General features: G+C 37.3%; 1 protein-coding gene across 1 annotated transcript in view; it reads left to right on the top strand.

Moving 5' to 3' along the window:
• The window catches only part of UTP20 (UTP20 small subunit processome component), a 77,965-nt gene that overhangs the window by 10,154 nt on the left and 42,321 nt on the right, over nt 1-25,490 (top strand). The window contains exons 7-26 of the mRNA XM_063308648.1: nt 703-840; nt 1,469-1,624; nt 2,408-2,554; nt 3,854-3,988; nt 4,715-4,792; nt 5,503-5,681; nt 6,929-7,084; nt 7,833-7,921; nt 9,425-9,530; nt 11,757-11,907; nt 12,750-12,812; nt 13,317-13,457; nt 14,461-14,537; nt 17,413-17,492; nt 17,966-18,209; nt 18,922-19,140; nt 21,565-21,655; nt 23,276-23,361; nt 23,784-23,909; nt 25,141-25,307. Of these exons, the coding sequence (XP_063164718.1) occupies nt 703-840; nt 1,469-1,624; nt 2,408-2,554; nt 3,854-3,988; nt 4,715-4,792; nt 5,503-5,681; nt 6,929-7,084; nt 7,833-7,921; nt 9,425-9,530; nt 11,757-11,907; nt 12,750-12,812; nt 13,317-13,457; nt 14,461-14,537; nt 17,413-17,492; nt 17,966-18,209; nt 18,922-19,140; nt 21,565-21,655; nt 23,276-23,361; nt 23,784-23,909; nt 25,141-25,307 (2,629 nt within the window). The remainder of the gene's footprint in view (nt 1-702; nt 841-1,468; nt 1,625-2,407; nt 2,555-3,853; nt 3,989-4,714; nt 4,793-5,502; nt 5,682-6,928; nt 7,085-7,832; nt 7,922-9,424; nt 9,531-11,756; nt 11,908-12,749; nt 12,813-13,316; nt 13,458-14,460; nt 14,538-17,412; nt 17,493-17,965; nt 18,210-18,921; nt 19,141-21,564; nt 21,656-23,275; nt 23,362-23,783; nt 23,910-25,140; nt 25,308-25,490) is intronic.

Genomic DNA, 25,490 nt, shown 5'->3' with positions numbered 1-25,490 from the left:
GGTAACGTCCTGCTAATGTGATTTGAGTTGACAACAAACCAGATCAGCAGATTTTCCCACTAACACATTTCTGCAGTATGGTTACCATCAGTGCTTACAACAAGGGCAGCCTTATGTAACATCTGGCTGAACACCTGGCTGCTTAGCTTCCCTTCTCTTCCCAGCAAGAATTACATTGCAGGGAAGACATGAATCAGTTGCTCAGCTTGATCTATCTGATAGGTTGTTGAAATCCGAGATTGGTCTGAATTCCTGAGAGAAAGTACAGGATACCTAATAAAACAACTAATGAACTAACTAGAAATAAAATAATTATTATATTAGAATGTTGAAGACGTGAACCAACTCATGGTGATCTATAGTGTGAATAAAACCAAAAATACAGTAAAATCCAATTAAAATATAAAATTAATAAAATAAGCAATAATATCAATAGGACAGTAAAATGATAGTAATAGTAAACATAGTGTCAGGCATAGTTTACATGGCAGCAAATTATAACTTGAAGGCTCTCCAGAATAGTAATAGTGTAGGCTATGGGTGTTCAGCCTCCTGCTCTTTCCAATTAAGTTTATGTAAATTGGAATACCAGAACAGTGTTGGGAGTTTCAGGTGGAGAAATAAGAGGATCACTGGGAATTAACTGAATTTTCAGTGCAATAGTAGAAAGATACATTTTCATTCTCCAATTCTGTCTGACAGGTTTCTGACAAGAATGCCCTTTTAAACCTCATGTTCCTTGATCTGGGAGAGCATCCAGAGAAAGTGGAAGGTGTGGGACAATTAATTTTCGAGATGTGCAAAGGGGTTAGAAACATGTTCCATTCCTGTGCAGAAAAGGTAAATAATTCTTGGTGCATGAAACAAATGTAGCATTATAATTTATAGAGGACCTGATTTGCTACATTTGGGTTAACTTAGATTCAGATCCTTTACTTTAAAACTGTTGTTTACCAGTTTATTTGACCACCTTTTAAGAATATTCTTGCTTATTATTTGGTCGATGAGTCTGAGAGGAAGCAGCAAGGGTGGAAATCTGTTTTGGAAGGTTTTTTAAAAAAATATATTGTAGTATAACATGTATCTATCAGAAATTAACATGTGTTTTATTTTATTTTTTAAAGAGAAAATCACTCCACTGTAATCTGGTGATATGACAACAGATTTCAGCAGTGTTCTTGGGTGAACATTATAGATTGCTTATCTCTCCCATAGACTAAGAGGAAACTTTTCAGACATTTGATCCAGCTTTTCATTATTATTCTTTGATTTGCTGAAATACTGAATTGGGCAATATTAGGAATGGTGGCTATAATTATATCTCTAACTTTTTGTTGCAAACTGCTGTATTCTATAATAATCAGCTTACATAGAATAACAAATTACTGGGATGGTTATTGGCAATAACTTTAAAAGTTTTATTTGGGAAGTAGCATTCCTGTTCAGGTATATGAGATTCTTTCTGCAGGCCATACCATTAATTTTGAAGAAGATGGGGCCAGTTACAGAAACAGAGGTTATACTCCCCTGGGTTTCCATTGGAGAAGTTTGCAAACATATGGCACAATCAGCTGCTAGATTCATCTACAGGGAACATTTTGATGTCTTTTTCAGATGTTTGCAGGTGAGTTGAAGGTAATTGAAATACAAAGAGAAGTCCCAACTCTGACCAATATTAGTGATGAGATTGCTTTATGAAAAACTTACGAAAATATTTTATGTTGAAGTAGCAAGGATCTAGTATTATTTTACTGTTTGTATACCAGCAGAGGCAACAATGGAGTAGTCTATATCAGCCATCCAAAATGCTTGTCTTGCCTGTGACATATGAGATTAGTTGTTCCAATCATTGCAGGTTTATGGTTTGGGAAAGCTGCTTCTTCAGAACAGATGAAAAAATACAGCGGTTGTAGTCACAAGCAACTATGTTGGTATATGCTGTTTACAGACACATCTACAAGTTGTGTGCAAATCATTTTTTGCCCAAGATTGTTTTTACATCAGCCTCATTCAAGTGTTATAAAGCAGTGCTGTGGGAGTAGCAGAGAAGAGCCTGTCTTATCTATAATGTTGCTCTCTCTGATGACATCAGTGTGATTAACCTTTTTGGCAGAGCAGCACACATGACGGCTTCTGTATGAGTTGAAATCCTAATAGTTCAGCTTTGGGATCATATGGAAGAACTCTACAGGTAAACAAAATTGCTGTACACATAGAGACTGGTTCTTTAATGGCATCATATGCCTTTGTGGAAGTGAGAGGGTGCTCACTGCTATAATTGTCTCTGAATAAGGAAGAAAACAAAAGCGTAAAGTTACAAACACTGAACCTCATTGACCTTAATGAATCTTCTGCCTTGTTTTTAATTAATCTAAACTTTGAATACATTTTTGTCAAAAAAAATCAGGAATCAGTGTTTAAGTTGCAAGAAAAGATAACCAAGGACAACTGTTGTGAAGCTTCTGAACAAATGGGAAGATTATTGCAAGTGTACTTGACTATAGCAGAGTATGCACATGGCTCAAAAATTTCACAACCTGAAGAAGTTTGTAAGGTGGGTCAAACTGTTTATTTTATTGGGGCAGGTCATGTGGATCTGATAGAGGAATGATCAGAAGCCTTCCTCAATCTGATGCCCCCTGGATAAGCTGAAATGACAATCCTGGGAATTCTAGTCATTGTAGTCTGGATACATTGACTGGCACCAAGTTGGGGAAGCCAAGGATAAAACATGACTTAACTGATTTATCAGTTGTGTCAAAGGATTATATCTAATGATGTGAGACATTATGCTGAAGAATGAAGTTTATTAATCATCTTATACAATCTGGAAAAGATTCTGTAGCCCTAGATAGCTTTCCTTTTCTTACCATCACACTGACTTCCTTGTTGTACTGTTGTGCCATATTGGCAACAACGTGCCAGAAGGAAGAAGCAGTTGAGAGGAACATGGCATTAGAAATATTGAGAGAGAAGCACAGATCACTGTGTGATAGGACAGTGAATACAGTGTCAGATGAGTCAACATTTTCAGGTAAACAGATGTAATGATATGTCAGAAAGGCCTTGGAAGACTGGGCCAAGAGATGCTGCCAAGGGAATGGTCAGATGAGAGATAGCATAGTGGGCAGGGCAAGAGGCTCATAAGAGACCCTCCCTACTTTCTCAGGCTTTAAAGGAGGTGGTGGTGGGGAGAATTGTACTTTTAGACTTGCAAGATTCTGTGAATGTAGCTCTACAATAAATTAGAATTAGCTCATCTGGTTGTGCTTCCTGTCTGGTCTACCTAGTAAGGCTGACATCAATCTTCCAAGTCTGAAAGTCTCCCAAGGTCTTTCCCACACACTGTTACAATAAATAACAAAATCATTTAGACTTCATGGCTTCGGAAAGAAATTTTAAAAGGCCCACATGTTGGAAAGAAAACAAAGTCTTCCCACGGAAATTCTTTTCCATATAATACTGGAATGAATTGGCCATTAGAACAAAGGATTTCATTGCAAGAAATGTAGGTAATGTGCCAAACTACCGTAATGTATTTCTAAATCTTGCTGGATTATCCTATCTGCAATTGGATTATCTTTTTTTAACTTGAAATTCTTTTTTCACTTCCATTTTCAGCCCAGCTGCTGAAAACTTTCTGAGGAAAGGTGTTTTACAGCCTTTTGGAAAGGCCTTTTGGTATACAGAATATTATTTTGTTTATGTTTTCACATTGTGAGGATTCTTTCTGTGTACTGCTGTATATATGAAATAATGAGTGAAACAACAGTATTGAAGCATATTTTGTATATTTTTATTTTGCTTGAATTTCTAACAGTTTTGAAAATCATTCTTCATTCTTCTATTTCAGACATTAACAAAAATAATAGATACATCTGATCTCACAGTGCCTTGTTGTGATTCTCTGCTTAAAGTTATTTCTGTTTTGCTTCTTGATGAGAATGTCTTATTGCCTGATTCTTTGGTGAAAGAAACTGTTGAAAAGGTGAATAAGGCACTAAGTTAAATTATTATGAAAAGACCTAATTAACATATTGACCTTTGTAATGTTTGCTTTGTATTTATCCGGAAGAAGGAATAGACCTCCATATTTCTTATAACAAATGTAAGTAGGTGGGCATAAATGACAGCTCTAATCTGTCCTCAGTCAGTGCAGTGGAAGAAATATCAGGGCAGATGAAATATCAGGTTTGATATAACAATGGAACACTTTTTGTCTTAAAACAAACAAGGCTATGGCCAAATATTAAATATGTCTTTCGTGGCTTAAGAGAGTTAATCCTCTAACTAAATGTTTTTACTTTTTAAATTTACTTTTTAATTTTTAAATTTAGATTTTAAATTTGTAAATGGTTTAAATTTACTCAGCTTTTAGCTTTTTCTCTTAAGATGGGCTTCTCAATCAGCAGTGCACAGATATGTAAAGGGAGAGCAAGAGCTGATGATAGAGCATGTTTTTTGCATGTTGATACGTAAGATTTGTTTCAGCCATTTCTAGTTAATGGATTCTCATTCTTTGCATGATCTGTGATGATGCTTGTATGTACGAATACAATTAATACTGTGAAAGATGCCATTCATGAATCAATGTTAACTTTTGCGACTTGATTATCTTTGGGTAAACAATGAAATTGCACAGAATCAGTTTTTCAGAATCCTCTGGAAAAATCATATTGAATCTGAACCAGTTGTTTGTTTTTCTTTTTAATAGGTCTTCAGAGGTGGATTTGAATGGTGTTCTGTTTTGGATTTTTCTAAAGCTATGTTTCTGATGAAACAATTTGAAAAGGTAGGCAAACTTTTCAACTCTTTTTCTGGGGAAGCAGCCTATGGCCCTCTATATGTAGGTTGCTTTTAGGACCCGTAAAGATTTGACTGAAGAAGATGAGCAATGTAGCTGCCAGATTAGGGTCTCTGGGAGTTGGGTGGTATAAAATTTTAGTGTAAGTAAATAAATAAATAAATGCCAGAATGAAGGGAAGAAAGTACACATTAGATGCCCACATATTGAATCCTTCACCTGTCGAGGCACAATGAGCAACCTGTGGCCAATCTGTAGTCTTCCAGGTACGTTTTTGTCATCCCCAGGTTTCCTCTAGATTGTACCACTAATACAACAGCAAAAAGGCCTTTCAGAGCTGTGTGATTTTTTTTCCCTTCTCTCTCTCTCCTTGACAGCTGAAGTGGTAAAAAAAGATGTGCGAAGCCTTTGGAAGATACAACATGCCTATTTTCTTTACATCTCCCCAAATCCATCCCTGAGGGATCTTGGAGATTAAAAATAATGGGACACACAAGGGCATTTCCTTAAACAGTATGAGCCCCAGATGAAAAAAGTTGCCAGTCCTGGTTTAGAGGATTATGGCATACTCTTTTTGTAAGCCTCTAGAATTAAATAAGACTAAGCTCTGTTTTTATGTGGATAACTGGCTTCCTGATTCTGGAGTGCTTTTGTCCTATTTTGAAAAGTCTTGTACTGTATTGTTCTTTTCTTTTCAGCAATTTCTTCCCAGCCTCCTTGAGTACATTGAGCACTGTATCTATGGAGATGATGCTGTGATCCAGGAAGAGGCCTTAGCAGTTCTCTCTGGACTCATCCTAAAGAAAGCAGAACCTCCCTCTGTTGGATCAATGGCATTTGAGAAGTATCCCCTTGTTTTTACAGAATCAGCTAAAGGGTATGTACGTCTTAACCATATCTGCAAGCACACCAGTGATGTGGGTTACCTCAGAACTTGCTAAGCAAGCTTAGGTAGTATAGGTAATGACCTGTTTTAAGGCCCAATAAAGACTCTTTAATTCCCATTTTGGTTTAGTCATTTTGCAGTTACTTCATTAGAACATGGTGCAAATTAACAGGAGGGACATAAATTGAATCAGAATCTTGCTTCCATTGTATCTATACTAAAATTGGATTCATTCATTTCTATTAACTCAATTTGAAGTGGAAGATATCTGTTGCCAGGGCTGTGCAGTTTAAGTATTTAAACACTATTGATTGTGTTGATGCATTAATCTTTAGTGTTGGATCAGTTTCACAATTTCATATTCTGAATGTACAGGTAGTCCTTGTTTAGCAACCACAATTGGGACCGGCAACAGTTGGGATCAGTCATTAAGTGAAGCGGTCACTATGTGAAACCACAACTGTGCTTAGGATCTTAACTTCAGCTTTCCTTGCTTTACAGACTTGCAAAGGTTATAAATGTGAGGATTGGTTGTAAAGTTACTTTTTCATCACCATCGTAACTGAATAGTTGCTAAATGAGGACCACCTGTCTGAGTAATTAATTCATTTAAGATATTTCTCAGCTTGTATTGGTAGTTTGTAGTTCAGATATCTTCCTTTAAGAATCAAAGTGCAAGTTCAGCCACCAGCAGAAGATTAAGAGAATTTAAATTGGCTGTATAAGATCCATCACAAGAAATTATATATTTTACTATAGTTTTATCAGCTTTAATGGCAGGGAAAATACTGTTTACTATGTCTGATTCAACTCCATAATGAAAGGAGACCTATACAAATTATCTTCTTGTTGAAACCCAGAGCAGAGAGAGTCTGTTCATACTTAATAAGCACATTGGCTCAGCTCATTTTTAACTACTACTTAGTGTGAGTTTGTATATCACACTGAGTAAAAAATGAACAGTGATGTATGAAACAGATCACAATGTTTACAATAAAGAAAAATAACAAGAATTAAAAGTTACAGAAGGGTAATAACCTAATCTGTTCTTGTAATTTGTGTTAACAAAAGAAAAGTACATTGGAGAGATCTTTGCTGGGCAGGGGGGTGGTGCGTATGTTGTGAATTATAGTAGAAAGCATAATCTCTAAAATCTGACAACTTTGAAATGACAGGAGAAAGGTACAGAGAAAGCAGTTTCATGTAACTGTTACAGTATCCATTCAATTTTATTTTAGACTGAGTAGAAGATATTTGAGAAGTAAGAAGACAGAAGAAAAAGAACAGAAGACTGTGCTAGATCATATTCTGTCTTGCATAAGATTACCCAGAAGCAGAAACTCAGCTGATCTTTCACAACCTTGGGCAGCCCTTGTAGTACTTCCACATATAAGGCAACTATAAACCTCCTTGGCTTATTTTTTACTTCTTTTCTGACAGTAGAGTCCATTTAGTGTAACTGACCTGTAGATCTCAGGGCATTCTTCTTCTACTTTCTAGAACGACATCAACATTAGAAGTAGAAAGTTAGAAATAGTAAAATAACTCAAAATACTTTGCTGGCTAAATGACTGTGCCAAAGGAACAGAAATCCAACAGGTGCAACTCAAGAGCATCTGCAGTATTGCCAGCAATACCTGGTCACATTTCTTGGATATATTACTGTTCCCTTGTTGCCTCTATTATACTCAGAAGCTGTCTGTGATCATGCTAACACTTGTTTTGTTAACAAATCAGAAATTAAGGACTTGGATTTCTTCTTTTTTTCAAATAATTTGTTTCCAAAGACCCATTAATTTTCCAAGAGAAATATCTTAATTTGGAGGTTGCATATAAAGAGAACCAGATAGATCTGAGAATGTTACCCTCAATTCACTGTTCTTAGTTTTTCTTACGCATGGATGTACAGCTAAACATAATGTTAATATAACTCTAAGCCCAAATTGCCCAAGGCAAATTACAAATTCAGCAAAGTAATTTTCTCTCTTCTCACTCAAAATTCACCACTTTCGTTTCTTTTTTCATGCCCTCAGGTATATTGGAGGGTAAAATGGGGTCACAGTTCAAGGGTGAAGCTCAGAAAGTAACCCTTAGTCTTCAGTAAAATTATAAATTACGTTTGCATTTATTTATGTTTGACAGACCACTTGTGGAAGAAAAAATTACACCAACGCTTACAAGTTTCTCTGAGAGTCTCTTTGCTGCTCTTGACAAAGGACAGTTCTGCAAAGGTTAGCACTTTAGATTAACCTGTTTTTTCTTTGTAAGGGTCAATAAAAATAAATATCATAGTGCTGGGAGCTGATGGGTACCACAGGGATGATCAGTACCCTTCCCTGGCTCTTTTTTCCCTCTCTCTATTGAAACCTGTCAAATTGGTGCTGGATTGACACTCCCTTATTTGCCCAGATTTTTTAAAACTTTGGGTTCCTGCTGTGATCCCTGGTGGTAACAGTGTAGTTGCCAACATGTTTCTTGGCACCATCAAGTTCCCTACCTTATTAAATTTAATTTTCCAATTTTTTAATTTAAAAAATGAAGCCAGCTTGATCAACCATAATCACCAAACTCAAGTATAGACTGCATTTCCAACTATGCATCTTTGCCCTGGGGCAAAGTCTTAGAAAAACATTTGGGGACTGCAGCCCAGAGCTTTATTTGCTTTCTAGTAGGTGGTAGTTTGTGATCAGCCTAACCCAGCAGGACAGTCATTTTGTGAAATACTCATAAAATGCTCTCAAAATTCCAAATGTGCCAAAAAAGTTTGGCAATTCTGTTTTAAAATATTTTACTTGTTTGCTTGGCCTGATCTGCTGTTTTTAAAGCTTTGGGTTTGCTTTTATTACAGTATGAATGAGTTGAGTTCTAATGTGTTATATACCATAAGATTATTAAGAATAATAAAATTGTAACAGTAATAGCTCATTATCAGGCAGCCTTATGGGACAAAATTAAAGATGTGTAAGGCAATAGCAGTAAGCCGAGTTCCTCAGTGCCAGCCCTTTGAGATAGGCCAGGTCAGGAAACAGACACCACAAGGATTCCAGGAATGCTACTTTATTGTTGTAGGGTATAACAGTGGAATCTTGAAAGACTGTCAGAGTTCCAATGGATCTCTAGAGGAGGGAGTTTCAGAACTGTGATATACTGTATATCTTGTGTTGTACATCATAAATAACAGTACAGAGATAAAATTATGTGGGAGAAGCTTTGTTTTTACAGCCACTTCTTTCTGCTGTGGGGTGCCCTGAATGTCTGATATGGATTGCATTATTGCACTAAGGTTGTTTAGGTCTGTTACTGTGTTAAAAATGTTTGTTGAAGACCCACACAAGAAATTATATCACTGATATGCAGAAGTATGCGTGACATACATTCAAGTATAAAGAAATCTTTCCTAATCTGGTATTCTCCATGTATGGTGGGCTTCAGCTTCTATTATCCAAACCAACAATGGCTTGGCCATATCTTTGTTAATCATACTTATTTGGTTCATATCTAAGTAATATGTTAGAAGACTTTTACTGTGCATTCATTTTATCTTGTGAAATTGAGTGAATATTCTTTCATATTTGTCCATCTTTTCCATAACTTTATATAACAAAAATATACATATTTTACAGGTAGTGTGTGTGTTTTGCAAGAAACTAAAGCAATATTGTATTTTATAGCTTTTAAAGTGTTTTTGAAATGGGCATATGGATTAAGATACAATTTATTTTTTATTTTCCCAGGAGACTTGTTTGTGGCTTGTCAAGTTGTGAGTACACTTCTTAGTTTAGTGGAATCCTTGGAAATTCTAGATATATTACCAGTGGAACGCATAAAGACTTTATTGATGTATGTATAATAGGAAAATATTTGTCTATGGAATAGCAACCCTAGCTGAAGTTAGTCTATTTCATGCTATATTGTTACCAAAAAATAGGCCCAGAAGTTTTCTGGGAGAAGAAAATATATATTAATTAGTAATTATAGATAGTTCTTGGGTTACAGTGGCAATTGGAACTGGGATTGTTCTCGCTAAGTGATGCGGTTGTAAAGTGTGATGTCACGTAACCACATTGCTTAGCGGTGGCAACCTGGGCAGTCCCAGTTATGGTCTTAACCCCACGATGTGCAGGTTGTTATGCAGGAAGAGGTGGGAGTCCCGTGTAAGGAGCATGAGGGTGCCACGGGGGTGGGGGAGGCCAACAAAGGGCCTGGGAGGCCCAGTGCAGACTGCACGTGAGTTGTGGGAAGCCAGGGGAGGGCCTGGGAGAGCCAGCGAAGGCTACACATGCTGGGGTGGGGGGTTGCTGAGGCTGGGAGAAAAAGCAGGAGCAACTAACCAGAGTGACTGGCGACCTTCACTGCCAGCTTCCCCATTGAGTTTGCTTCTGGGAAGCTGGCGGGGAAGGTCGCAAATGGCAATCACATGATCGTGGCTCCCTGCGATGTTGTAATCACAAGCCAGGCACACTAGTGCCTGGATCACAATTATGTGACTGTGGGGGTGCTGCAGTGACTGGAACTTTGAGGACCGGTCATATGTCCATTTTTTTGGCACCACTGTAACTTTGAACGGTCTCTGAATGAAAGCATGTAAGCTGAGGACTACCTGTACTGAGTTTAATATTTACATGTTTATTGCTAGACCTAGAGTTTACATCTATTGAAACAAACTCCTTTTTTACATGGAAAATGTCAGGCACAATTGGTGTTTATTGCATATTATACAGCAAAGATGGAACTTTTTCTTTCCCTGAAGAAATGGATTCCTCAAGGTTAATAATCAGAAACAGTGTTTCAGACTATTGGGGAAAGAAAATATTTAGCAATTCTGGTTACTGTAAAGGCTTTTTTAGCATTACAATTGTGGGAAGTGCTGCCTGGAAAAATACAAAATTGCATCTGTGCATTTGAAGGATTCAGTTCCCATAGGCTGGCTAAAAATGGGGCGCATCATCTTCCTGCTGCATGAGCTTTACTTTAATTTTGTTATCAGTTGTGCTTAGGTTTGATTTGTCATGGCAGTCTCGCCTATCACTGAGGTGTGTATTGAGAGAGTGCTCAGCATCATCAGAAACAGACAAAACAATTGATCTGTAAGATAAGGGTTCTCTGCATGTTACTGGTAACCTGAGAACCAGTGTAATAAAGCATGTAGAGACTAAGATGCAAATAATAAAGTGCAATTTTACCCTTGGCATAAACACACTAGATCAGCAGTTCCCAACCTTTTTGGCATCAGGGACCAGTTTTGTGGAAGACAATTTTTCCACAGACAAGTGGGGGGGTTGGTTTTGGGGTGATCCAAGCGCTTCCTCTTTTTCCTGACCTTTTATTCTTTTTTCTTCGTGCCGTTTGGAGATAGCAGCCAATGGGCTTGCTTTCTCTGACAGGAGGCAGAGCTCAGGCGGTAATGCAAGTGATAGGGAGCGGCTGTAGACACTCAGGCTGTAAATTTGCTCGCTGCCCACCGCTCACCTCCTGCTGTGCAGCCTGGTTCCTAACAGGCCACGGACCGGTACTGGTCCGCAGCCCGGGGGTTGGGGACCCCTGCACTAGATAACATTTAAGCAAGCATCTTTTGGTGTCACCCTCTAAATTTGCAATACAAAGGATAAAAACACAAGATAGCTGTACAGTATAAAGGTGTTGTAAGGATTAAGATTAAATAACGCTGGGTAAGACCTTGAATATTTGAAAGCGGACAGCAAAGAATTGCTGTCTTTGCTTACTACTAACGGTTGGATTGAACTTCTCCAACCTCTTGAGGGCTATCGTACTCAACTGCTACTTGAGGAAGAACAAGACTCTATACTTAGAGGATGCTAGAGCCACTGGACATCTTGTTCAGTCTCTTCCATTAAAACTGGCCAGTTAATATCCGTGTTTTTGAGTATTTTACATATACTTGTTTTCCTATACCCATCCCCACCCCTTTTTTTCTATATCATATCACTTAGAACGTAAGATTATTTTTACAGAAAGCCTAGGGTTGGGTTAAAACAATAAATAAAGTGTTTGCTTATATTTTTAAAAATTTAAAATATAACTTGATTATGTTTTCTTTTTCCTTAGGACATTTCCTTCAGAACCATCTGCCTTGCTATTGGCTGATCTCTATTGTACAAGATTAGCTTTGTGTGGTTATCATGAACACCTATCTAAAGGGACTCTGATGGAACTGTTTTCTAAATTGCAATTCAATATTTCTTCCAGTGTACCTAAAGTAAGCTGATCTCCAACTGTTTTTTGCTTCTCTGCTCTTTTTTGTTTTACAAAAGTCACGGCTGCAGAATGTGGTGGTCTGTGGCATCTAATGTGTTCCCACCGGCATGTCAATTAGTGTTACATACATATTATGTTGTGCTACATGCCCTCTGGCACTACACAGATTTACAAGGATGGTTCTCAGGCAAAGACCCTTAAGAAACCAGAAACACAGAACAAAACGTTGGAGAACAAATGAACCTCTGTAATCACATTCACAGATCTTAACGATAGCTTTCTGCAAGAAAATCAGTTTGAGAGGTGAATAGAAAATGAGGCTGCAGAACATGAACTCCTGTTAAAATATGATTCCATTCATCTTGTCATAAACAGAAATTGTCAGCTTGATATTTTCTCCAGGGAGTCAGAATTTGTAGTTGCACTACATTTTTCCTTGATACTAATCATGTATTACAGTTTTTTTAAATGTAGAAATGGATTATTCATTTTCTGCTTCCTTCTAACTGACTCACTTTAGTTTTTTCCCTCACTACATCTGATGAAACAGATTTTGATATAATTATTAGTCTGAAAGATGTGACCTTACTCACTGGTCTGCAAAAAAATCTATTTAATTGAAATATGGTAGGTAACAGGAAAGAAATACATATGTTATATTGGGAGTAGACTATTCCTATCCAAGTAATTTGGACTACAGTTTCCATAATTCCTTTCTTTAGGGATGTTTGCTAGAGCTCATGGAAGGTGTTGCCAAAAATATTTGGAGGCGTAGGCTTTCTATTTCTGCTTTATATATTATTAAATGAATAGAAGTAATGTAGCGTTGTGTCTTTTGAACAGGTGCGACTGCTAACTATACGGATTTTAAGTCGTTTTGATGATCTCCTTTCAACAGGAATTCAGGTAATGTTTCAAGTGCAACAAATGGTACAGCAGTCATGAGGAAAGAGGGCTTTTCCAGTGTTCCTAATATGGCTAAAATTTCAGGGTAGATAAACCAGAGTATAGCTTTAGTAGTGTTCCCTAACTTGTATTTCTGAATGTTGGTGTGCCATTATTTTTGGTGAATTTAGAGCTTGCATGTAGGGAAGGTTTGATTTCTGCAAGATACTTTGTACAATAGTACAGTCTCTTCTTTCATTTAAAACAATAATGAATGGCTAGGAACAGCTCAGATTTAAGTTTAGGGTGGTATGTTTTCTTCTGGTTGAAAACAAGAATTTGATGTTACCCTCACCCATGCACTGAACTTCTTATTCCCCTCCAGTATCCACTGTATGTTTTTTAACATATTGGGTTATAAGCTGATTTCTAGCAACTGTTAGGAAACTTTCTGCTAAATAAGCTATGAATTCGTTTGGCTTTCAAGAAACTTTCCAACAACACTGGTTTTTCTTTTTTGCTAAGGATGTGGGTTTATTTGGTATGTTGCTTCAAGCTGAACTTGTGCCAGCAAATGTCAATGATTATCGGGAGAAGCTGCTCTACCTCAGTAAGCTGAGATATGATTTGGTGCAGTACCTGATCCCTGAAGGACCTTTGCAGGAGGTAAAGTGTCCTTTGTGGAACGTCTTAGCATAGCTGCATTTTCCTAAAAGTAGATTACACCGTTTTTGTATTTTGTCATAATGAATTTAATGATGTGATGTTATAGTAACTGATTTTGAGAAACAAAATCAGTTTACCCCAGTGGTTAAGATCCAGGATTTCCATGGAATATAGAGAACTTACCTGTCTCTGTTTTTATTTTCTGATCAGATAAATTTATGGGTATGTGGAGCTGTCAGTTATAAATTACATTTTTGAATGACATTTTCATTAAAGGCAGCTTAATAATTATTTCTGTTAGCAATGTGGGTTTAAAACCAAGGGCAGTTACTTTGTTTTTTAAAGGCATCTTTATTATTTAATTAGCTTATCTTTCTGGTGAGCCTGAAATACTATTTTTATTCTTTTAACCAAATGTCTATCAAATTGATCAATTTGGGGGGAGCCCCTCTGTATTGTACAGACTACTAGTCTGGAGTGGGATTCAATGCAGCAATAGCCCCATTCACATCTTTCCTTTGTAACAGAGACCACATCTGCATGGGGTGCTCGGCTGTATGGTGGCTTGATTTACTGTACTAGCTCGTTAAGCATGGAAATAAGCATCCTTTGTGATGAGAAAAAGAGCCATTAATCACAGTCCATACCACAGTATGTTACTGGTCAAGCAGGTTCAATGTGACTTGGCATGTAATTCAAAATTCAATTAATAATTAACTTCTAAGGCCTGTAAGAAAACAGCTGTTGATACCAGAGTGGCTACATGTGTGGCTAATAAGCAAGGATATAACAGATGTAGCCCAAAATTTCAGGAAAATAGCCACTATTATGCCAATTGTTACTAGAATTTAAGGAAATTGGCAAAATAAATACATTGGAAATTAATGTACTGATAGTATTTAAGAATAATATCTTTGTAGGAATGGATACCAATGATCTTATTTAATAAATATTAGTGGTGGTTTTGAAAGAGGCAAGCAAACATTTTGGAATGTTACTCTAGGTGCCTCTTCGATATTTACTGGGAATGCTTTATATCAACTTTAGTCCATTGTGGGTCCCTGTGATTGAGCTTATAAGGTAAGTCTTCGTTTCTTCAAAAAAAGAGCAAATGGGGTGTCGTGGATAAAGTGTTGGACTAGGACTCTGATTCAAGTCAACCCTAAGCCATGGAAGCTCACAGGGTGATGCGGGGTCAGTCCGTCTCAGCCCAACCTGCCTCACAAGTTGTTGTTGTGGGAAATACCATAGGAAAGAGTGCAGTGTATGCCACCTTGAATTCCTGAAAGAAGGGCAAATATAGTTACAAATAAGTATAAAAATCAACAATATCATATAGCTGTAAATTCTGTGGGGTGGAAAATTAGCCTTATGTATTAATGAAGTAAGTGTGTTAATAATAATGTGTTAATGAAGGCATGTTATGGACCCTGTCCTTGAGGGATTGCCGATTGGCAGGGTCCAGGAGGAGGGCCTTCTCTGCCTTGGCACCTGCCCTCTGGAACAAGCTACCCCCTGGGGTAAGACAGGCTCCCACATTCCCAACCTTTTGAAAGGGATTAAAAACTTGGCTGTGCTACCTGGCCTGGGATGGAAGGGCAGACAGCTCTTCATGGGGATGGTGGGCCCCATGAGCATGCCAGAATAAGAGCTTATTGCCCATTTTGAACTTTATATTTGAACTTTATATTGTATTTATATGTTTTTATATTATTTTTATTCTTTGTAAGCTGCCCAGAGTTGTGTACGAGATGGGTGGCAGAGAAATCAATCAATCAATCAATTAATTAAATAAAATGTCTTATTTCTGGTGAGACTGCTGAATGTGCCATTCTCTTGAAGGGAGTATAGCTCACATTTTTCGGCCAATTGGAAACATGAGTTCTTTATTTTAGACTTGCTGTTTTCTGTTTATGTAAAGTCTCATGGCACCTGGTGGATATTTTAATATAATATATGATTGATATGTAATGTTCTCACTTTATAAAATAAAATGAAACTGAATTGACAGTACATAATGCCCAAGCTAAAATTGAAATCCTGGCTTCCACATCCTTCATGTGGATGTTATTATTGCAGAATTGTAATCCTTACTGCTTATTTTTTTGGGCTACATCTAAAGACCTTACAGTTCTACCTGTCTTGGTCTATGAAAGATGCTTTGTTTTGTTTTGTTTTGTTTTGTGAATGAATTAGTCATATAGGATTATGTTGGTTCCACCCATACTGTATACATTAGAAGGTGACCTCAAAGTCTTTCTCCTTCTTTTGTTTCAACTTGAGTCTGGGAGAAATTGAACGATGCCAAATACCATTTTGTGGGAAGGAAGTTTCCTTAATGAGCAGATGCTGTTTGAGAAGGGAAGGAGTGCAGTTTCATGTTTGTGGCAATACAGCTTAAGGATCCCTTGCATAATCCAAAGAGGAGGAGAACAAAGGACTTCATCCCTCTTCGTAATTGAGTTTCTGGGTGGAAAGGCTACCCTTTATAGCTCACATATGACAAATACCTAGCAGGCTGAATCCAGGAAGCTTTTCCATGAGTGGAGATGAGGAAAGAACTGAAATCCCAGTTGCACAAGATGTTGCACAAATCTTAAGATGAGTACTTGTCCTAAATTTGTGCTATGCGTAATCAGTGCCAAATATCTGGCAGAATTGCCAGAATTTCTTTCACTGACATTGCTCACTAAATGAATTTCCACTTTCTCTTCTTATCCCTACATATCTGTGTTGTGGATAAGTCACTCTACTTAAATTCCTTCTTGCCAGTTTGTTATTAAAGACAAACTGCCCCTTTCAGGAGGGAAATTAACCAAAAACTTTATCAAGGAGATGTATGTCTCCTTAAGACAAACTGATTTAGACAAATTAGACAAATTAATTTACGGAATATTCTGCTACTGAGCTCTCCATTTTAGTTGAAAATCCACTCTTTTCTAGTGCATATTTTAAATTTAAATTTTATTAAATTTCTTTGCCACCCATTTCACGTATGATGACTCTGGGCAGCTTACAAATAATAAAAATAGCAAATCACTAATACAGTTCAGTATAAATACATAAAAATACAAATACAAATATGGAATATAAAATATAAAATTCCAGATGGGAAGAACTTGACCTTGGCACCCTCATGGGGCCAACCACCCCCATGAATAGCTGTCCCCACTCCCATCCCAGGCCAGGTGGCATAACCAAGTTTTTACTCCCTTCCAAAAGGCCGGGAGAGTGGGGGCCTGTCTTGGCATATTTAAACTACAGTGACCATATTTTCTTGGAAAAAATAAAGGACAAACCTGAAAAAGGGGCAAATCTGAAAATCTGTTCATAAGGGTAAAAAAAATTAATTGTTTATGATTATAACTTTGCTTTACAAAGGAAAATCCAACAGCAAAACCAAGAAAATAAATAATTAAATTAAATAAATCTAAAGGACAGCTTTCTGAAATAAAGGACTGTCCTTTCTAATAAAGGACAAATGGTCAGTGTAATTTAAGCACATGCTGAAGAATGACCACTAATAAAAATTCAGTCCACTGGGCAGAAGAAATGTGAACAAGCAGAACCTCATCACAAGGAAACTTTTCAAAGAGAAAAGAATAAGAAATAATCCCAGCATGGTGGCTTTTTTCCTTCTCTTTGTGACTGAACGAAGCACAGTTTTCTGAATATTTCAGTGCCATCATTCTCACGTTAAACCACTTTGCACTTTTAGAGTAAATCAGATTATGGATCGATTTTTAATGATATGAGCAAGCTAGGTATGCTTATGAGATGTCTTCTGTTTTTAAAACATACTGCAAAATGATTTTGGATTGTGATACAGTAAGAATAAAGCCCTATAAATTTTAGTTTAGTTTCTGTGAACAAAAGAGGACATGATTATTGATAGCTAATAGTTGATTTGTTCAGTTACCTAATTTCTGTAAACTAAAATCCCTTCTTTAATTAGGTCCCATGCAAATGAAATGGAAAACAAGCTATTCTGGAAAGTTTATTATGAACATTTGGAAAAAGCTATGTCCTATGCTGGTAAGACACTGTCATACAGAAGACTCAGTAATGACTGAGGCATGGTCAAAGCTGCTTGTTAACTAAGCCAATGGTGTCTGACTTTGTACTCTTCAGAAATGTTTTCCCCTGCCCCCTTGGTCTCTCTCAGGTTCCAGTGCCAAAATGGGTGGGTTTGCAGTGATCTGGAATTGTCACTTGCCTTTTTGTTGTTTCCTTTCTCTTCCAAAGAACACAAAGCAATTATTCTTACAGATCAGGGGCCTCAATTTCTGGAAGTGCTCAGTTTCTGGGCCTGCTGCAGAACCCCAGGGGTTGAACAGTATTCACTAAAGTAGAACTCTTAAATTTTCACTTTCCTGCAGTTCTTTATTAATTGCATTATAATCAGGACTATAAATAGATTTGCTATAAATTTGCATTAGTAAATTAGCTGGCATGACTGGAACTGTTTTTAATTACTTTAAATGGCCATTTTGGTGATTTTTCCACAGAAAAGGAGCTATATAAAGAGCTAGAAGAAGAACCAAATGCTGTTAAGGATGCTGGAAGTGAGGAAATTCATCAGCATCATGTCAGAGCTTTGTATCTTGAGCAACTGAAATGTCAGACATGCTGTAATGAGAAAATGGATCATACAAATTTTAGGTTTCTTCTTTGGAAGGCAATGTCAACATTTGCATGCAGGGTGGAGCCCAGGTCAAGAGAACTTTCCCCACTTCTACTAAGATTTATTAAGTAAGTGAGAATTTTTAAAGAGGAATTGGCTTATGTAATGTTTCACAAGCACTACTGGAATTACTTGATTATTTATAAAGGAACATAAGCAGTTTTTCAGCTAGTTCATATGATACAATAGTTCACATATGGCTTGTCAACAAAGAAGCCTGGCTGTACTTGGCACTTTCTCCCACAAGCACGCATGACAAAGATAACCACAGGAGTATAATGGGCTGTGAGAATAACCTTGAGGACAGGAGCAAGAGCCACAACCAAGACAATGGTCAGATAAATGAAATCTGAGTCCGAAACAGAAATGTAGTTCGAGAAAATGTCTCAGATCTGACCCTCCCTAGTTCTCTTGTAGATAAAAGCAGGGCGGGGAGAGGCGCATTCACATCTGCAAGATAAAAGTAGAATTAATATTCATAACTTTGGTTTCCTAGTCTGGTCTACCAAATTCCAGTCACTTACATGTGGTGATGAAAGAGAAATTACAAGGGTAGCTAATGTACAATATGAACAGGAAAAGTAAAGGATCTACTGGGCACTCTTGTGCATAAAGTAACGGAACAATATAGACTTAAAAGAGAAGGAGAGATGGGGCCACAAAGAGTCACAGTGACACAAAAGAGGTACAGTATCATTTACTGAGGCACAAGTAAGTCACCAGAATGAATTGAAAAAAAATATGTAAGAAGACCAACTTCCCTGTTTTGTTTTGTTACAGCAATGAGTATTATCCTGCAGATTCACAAATAGCTCCAGTGCAAGACCTTAGAAAGAAAAGTAGTTGTAGTGAGGATATAAAAGAAGGTCTTCCAGAGAAAATGGGTCTTCATGACACAACAGAGGATGAGATGAATGACTTAGAAAGAGAGAAGCAAACTTTTGAAGGCCAAGTGACTGAAGAGATGCCAAAAAGGAAAACCAGAAGAGCTGCAACAAAGTATGTTTGTCTTAACTGCAATGAAATAATATGGGTTTCTTACAAATTTTGAAGAAATCTGCATTTAAATGTAATTTTAGCCTATAGTTCTTGTTTTTCAACCCTAACATGCCTTGCATATTTTCTTAACTCTCGTTGTTCAGTCATCACGATATGTAATAGGAGAGTATTTTAGTCGTACATTGACTAGGTTCACAAATCAGGCTCAGTAATGTGGTTGGTTTGTTCATCAAGCCCATGGTTTAATGTAACATGGGATTCCAGTCATGGGTCAGAGACAAAAGGCTCTTCCAATGGAGGAAAAGATGGAACAGTATGATTGATTCTAGTTTTTCCTGCAAAAAATGTCTACTGTTATAAAACAACGCTGAGCCAGGAATTCAGCTCTAGTTCTTTATTATTTCTGCCATACATAGAATCTTGCCAAACTGAGTAAAGCCAAAAGGTGCTGGGAAAAATACTCCAGGCAATCTAAGGCAGGCCCTGTCTCAGCTACTTGGCCGGCTGCCCAAGGTCCTCCAAACTGTAAGATCGTTTCTCCCCCTGGAATGCACCCCGTTTCCTCTCCTGCGACCTCCATTGCAAAAAGCCCACTGCGTTTAGAAGTTCAGCCACAAATATCTACATCGTAGAATGGCTTTATATTCAGGAGTTTGGTTTATTTCACAGATGGTCAATTCCAATATCTTTAAAGATCCATTACCTTCCACAGAATATCCTCTGAAGGAGGCAAATCCATATTTGCGCACAAAATAACTGCTTCATAAGCAGTTAGTCTCCATAATAAAATTATCATTATCTAGCTATAAGTTTATATAATCCATGTAACAGTTATGTCACTCAGTGGTTACACTCACACATGACTATAAACCACTGTTTAGCATTATGAGAATGACATGCTTCCAGCTTTTTCACTTAGGGCTACCAACTGTGAGTTGCAAGAATCTGGGGAACCACTCAGTGGCACAAAAGAGAATGTTTTGTATCATCTTCCTGCCTTCTAATGGTTATTCAGAACCATGAACTAAGTCAAACCTGGTTTTGGTAGAACTGAAATGGAGAGCTGAAACTATGAGAGTTTGGAAAACGTTAAAAAAGGCAGCATGCAGATTATAGGAGGCTGCTGTGCTAAAGACAGAACTAAAATAACAACAGGAACATTTGGCTTCAGTGTACAAAATGAAACAGGAGTCAGACTACTGTAATAGAGTTCTACCAAAAACATTCAGTGTTTATAGCAAATACTGTTTTTAGGTATCCAAAAAGACAACTCTCCACATGGACATCACCAGATGGAGAACACTGAAATCAAACTGATTATTCAGTTTGAAGCTCTAATCGATCAGCAAAACCAAGGCCTGTGCTGATAGCAATTCAGATCATCAATTCCTTTTTGCAGAATTGCAACTTAAACTAAAGAAAACACGGTCAGACCAACAAGATAGAACCTCAGTAGTATTCTCTATGATTATGCTATAAAGAATAGATTTAATGGATTAGATTTGATAGATCTAATCCATTTGCCTGAAGAAGAGACATGTGCTACATGAGAGGAAGTTTATGACAGATCTAAACAAAATATTAAAGTGCAGAGACTTCACAAGAGCAACTAAGATACATATTGTCAAGGCCATAATTTTTCCAGTTGTAATATTCAGAAAAGCCATAAAGAAAAAACTGATGGCCTTTGAACTGTGGTGCTGGAGAAGATTGTTGAGAATACCTGAGACTGCAAGAACAAATCATTCAGTACAGGTATGAGAACTGGTTTTCATGCTGGTAAGAATTCTAATAGCCTTTTCCAAAAGAATCAACCATGCAGTCTGCCTCAAAGAACTCAAAGAAGCAAATAGTGACAGATAATCATGACAAAATGAAGTCCTTTGGGTCATGCGGGGTTAGAAGAGACTGACCAACAAAGTGGCCCCCTGGATTTTTGCAACCTAGAACTTATAGTCCTACCTTCTCTCGAAGACCTATGAGGCTGGAATCTTCTGCTTCTATTTGATTTTAACTGCATCTTGGCATAACATCCAAACCCAGATAAGCTGGTCGTCTTATTATGATTAATGGAAGTAAGTTAATTTTCAGAGTGTATGGAATTGGCTTATTTTTGTTAACCCCTAGCTAAGGATAGAATTTGGATGACATAAATGTAGCTAACACAAAATGGAAGCAGAGGTTTCTGAAATAGAATGCACAGTCCTCTGGCTTGTTCTTTTTTGTAATGCCTGAATCAAGACAGTAGTATTAGTCAGTACTAGATTCAATAAAATCACCCAGTGATCTTTGCAAAAAGCTGAGTACACTTAAGTACATAAAGAACACATTTGATAAATTGTTTGTACTTTTAAAATGTCTCCATCTCAAAAGTCAGATTTTGTTTTTTTACTGACAGCTGGTCTATTCTGTTTTGTTTTTCAGGCAGCTTATCACCCACTTACAAGTTTTCACTCAGTTTTCAAATCCACGTGCTTTGTATTTAGAACCCAAATTGAATGAAATATATATTCAGGTAAAGAATTTTTCAATTGATTAATTGAAAAATTGATTAATTTGATTAATACATGTACATATTTATTATCTTACCAAGGAGCTTGGAAATAATTTGGGAGAGGTCTTTTGGTTTAGAATCTGTTTCCAACCTAGTGTCTCCCGATAAGTTGAGCATGCCATTCCCAGGATTTCTAGACAACATGATGCTGTCCTAATATATCACCAGATGGAGGAAGATGGTTGCTGCAGTTTTGCATTTATAACATTCTGGAAGTAATGATGGATTAACTTGCATCAGCGCCTGATTCTACAATGACTAAATTATTCTCAAGAAATGAGTTGTTTAATCAGAGCAGTAAACATAAATAAAAAAGGGGGGGAAGTAAAAATAAATAAAATTTATTTACATGTCAATCTGAATTGTTGTCATGATCACCATTGCGATGCTGGTGACATCGCAACGGCTCACATAACAATACAAAGAGATGAGCACCGGGCGGATTAAGGAAAAAGGCAACCAGCTAACAAAAGAGCAACAGGTGTTGGCAACAAAGTATCAATCCTAGCCAGAGGCATGGAAGGAAGAGATACAATGTTGCAAAAGAGGTAATTGACAACACCCAACCACGAGGCACGCCAGAACTGTCAGAAAGATTACGAGCCGGATCGCCCGGCAATGACCCATCACCGGCCGGGAGAAACAATTAAGAAAACACCCAAGGCACAGGAAGGGGCTACATGACCCCTCACCTACCGGCAACGGGACCAACGGGGCTCGGGGCACACTCGGAGGAGGAGGGGTGGAGCGCTGACCGGCGCGGGCTATTTAAATCCCGTTCCGGCGTGCTCCACTCACTCTCAGCTTTCCATTCTATACTCAAATAAAACCAGAACCTAAAGCCTACTCTAGTGTCTGTGTTTTACTGGGTAGCAGGCAGAGCCTGACAATTGTGATGTCCACATTAGCAATTAATAATTTCTGATCTCTTACCGTATTTCTTGATTGGTGGTGGAATTATTATGATAGTAGTGAGGAATGGATTAAATCAATCTTGAATGTACAGTAATTAAGAAAAGTCAGCTACAAGCTCTATGGCTTGCTGACTCCTATGCCTTTGTATAGTAACAGATTATACTTTTTGAGAAGGAAGAAACTGATTCTTGGAAATTCCTGTTTTGAGGACCATTATTTTAATATGCAATCCTTCCAGTAGCTGGAGTTCAGTGGTAGAATGTAAATTATCTTCATAGTAGTTAGGGCTACCTGTCACAAATTCCTCATTGGGAATCTGAAGCATTACCACTGCCTAGGGATAGATGTTAGGAGTCTAGATGGTACAGTAATTATTAGAGGACCAATGGTCTTATATGAGACTATATGTGTGTTTCATATTTTTACAATGGTATATAAGAGCACATGTTTGAAGTTCATGGACTCTTATTATAAAAACAATGTTAAAATTGAAAATGCATACACTGTTTGTGGATTCTGCTATTTGCATAATTTCTATCCTCCGTGGATTCTCTTCAATAAAAGGACAGTGTAAATTGTGACAGTGTATTGATTGCAATATGCTAATATAAGACAGTTCTAACACATCTCTTTTAACTCTGGTTTGTTTTAAAACATTATCTTCAGCTGCTGACACATCAAGACCAAAATGTGCAAAAAGTAGCTCTTGACTGTATCATGACTTACAAGCATCCACATCTTCTGCCATACAAGTAAGAGATAATGTCTTCTTGTTTGCATTAAAATATATGTGATTATACACTCACATATATCACTTCAGACTTAATATATAGATTCTGGAATTGTGTTACTTTTTTTGCTTTAGGTGATGTGCATTTTTACTACTTAGACTGTAATATTGTAGACTTATACTTGCACAGTTTAATGACATATATCATTATAATAGCTTATGTTACATTTTTATTACAGAGACTCCTTGTTATGTTGGTATTTTATCCATTCCATTTGATTTTACTTTCATGTTGTATATTTTGTAAATTTTGCTGGTCATTGATTGAATAAACATCACTACTGTCACCACTCACATGTCTTCTCAAGCACTAAAAAGGGTATGACATATTTTAATAAATTATGTAAATAATCTTTTTATTTAAGTTGCATTATGTACTTACAGAGAGAATTTATACCGGCTATTGGAAGACAAGAGTTTTAAAGAAGAAATAGTTCATTTTGGTATTTCTGAAGAAAACAGTATAGTAAAGCCACAGCACCGACCAGAACTTATTCCTGTTTTAATGAGGTAAAGGACTTCTCTATGTTAACATAGGCATTATGCCGATACATACTTTGATGAAAGTTTAAAAATATTGATGCCTACCTCCAAAAGAAGATGGAACCTCTGGATCCACTGTCCAGATTTTACTCTAAACATACCATCTTTGCAATAGACTTGTTACTTAACTCATTTTATGTTCTTGTGTAAAACTGCTACTGCAACTTTTTTTTTAAAAAAAAGTGCCTTTTCTCTGCAATTATGAAACCTAGCTATATTTCTAATCAAGCAAAAGACAGATCTTCCAACTTTGATCTTGATGGTAGATCCTGGTGAAGAACAAGTGTGGTGAAATGGTTATATTGCTAGTTCAGGATTGGAAATGGCTGGCTCTGAATACCATTCAGCCATGATATTGACTTTGAACTATTTACTACTTCCTAGCCTAACATAATTCAGAGATATTGTAAAGATAAAATGGAAGCAAAACTGTTTACCATACACAGTGCCTTGGAAAAAGCTGGGGTTTAATTAAATTGGGTGAAACATAGGATTATTTGAATCAAACGTGACTCCTAGTGACATCCATGTAATTTTCTGGCAACAATATGGAAAGATGGGTTTTTTTTTTCAACATCTCAGTAGTCTGCAGCCCTGGGGTTTCTTGGTGATCTCCTGTCAAAGTTTCATGTCTGATCCTGCTTCACTTTTCAATATCAGCCAAGCTTGGAGAGATGCAGCCCAAAGTGTGTAAAATGCATGGCTGTAGAAGACAAAACTATAAATAAATAAAATAAAATGTGGGTAAAGGAATGAAATAAGTTCTAGTAAGTATGGATGGAGGGATGAAATGACTTCCAGTTGTGAATTGTTTTGTGACAACATTCATTTTATTTATTTATCAGATTTATATCCCATCTTTATTTTTTACAACTCAATGTTGTAAACAATGTTGTGGTATACTACTACTATTTTCCCCTAACAAAAACCCTGTGAGGTGGATTGGGCTGAGAGAAGTGACTGGCCAGTGACCCCACCAGCTTTCGTGCCTAAAGGAAGATTAGAATTCATGGTCTCCTAGTTTCTAGACCAGCACTAACCCCTACACCAAACTGCCTCTTTGATTTGGAGTAAATAGCTATCATTGCAGTTTGTAGCAACCTGTGAGCTTCTGCTAAGGTTTGCACATACTGAGCCTTTTGCCTGCAGACTGATTGCTTCTGGATAGCTAACATGATTTTCCTTTTACCCCTGACAGGATTTTGTATGGACGGATGAGAAACAAAACGGGAAGCAAAACACAAGGGAAATCAGCTGCAGGGACCCGTATGGCTATTGTTTTGAGATTCCTGGCTGGCTCATTGCCTGAAGAGATAAGAGTGTTTCTGGATCTGCTCTTTGAGCCTGTGAGACATCTCAACAGTGGTAAGTTTGTGCAAGAAAAACAATTAAGTACCAACAGGTTTAGAGGAAAAAGACCCATTGAGAAATACAGGGGAACTGTCAATGTGCTTAAATGGACTGAAGTTTGTAGAAGTAAACATAAAACCATATGAGAACTGTCTCCACTCTCAACATTGCCCAGTGAAAGTTAAGCATGGCCAGTAG

Source organism: Candoia aspera, chromosome 7, assembly GCF_035149785.1.
Source record: "Candoia aspera isolate rCanAsp1 chromosome 7, rCanAsp1.hap2, whole genome shotgun sequence".
In the NCBI taxonomy this organism is placed as follows: Eukaryota; Metazoa; Chordata; class Lepidosauria; order Squamata; family Boidae; genus Candoia; species Candoia aspera.
The sequence above is the reverse complement of the archived record's forward strand: the minus strand, read 5'-3'. Positions and strand labels throughout refer to the sequence as shown.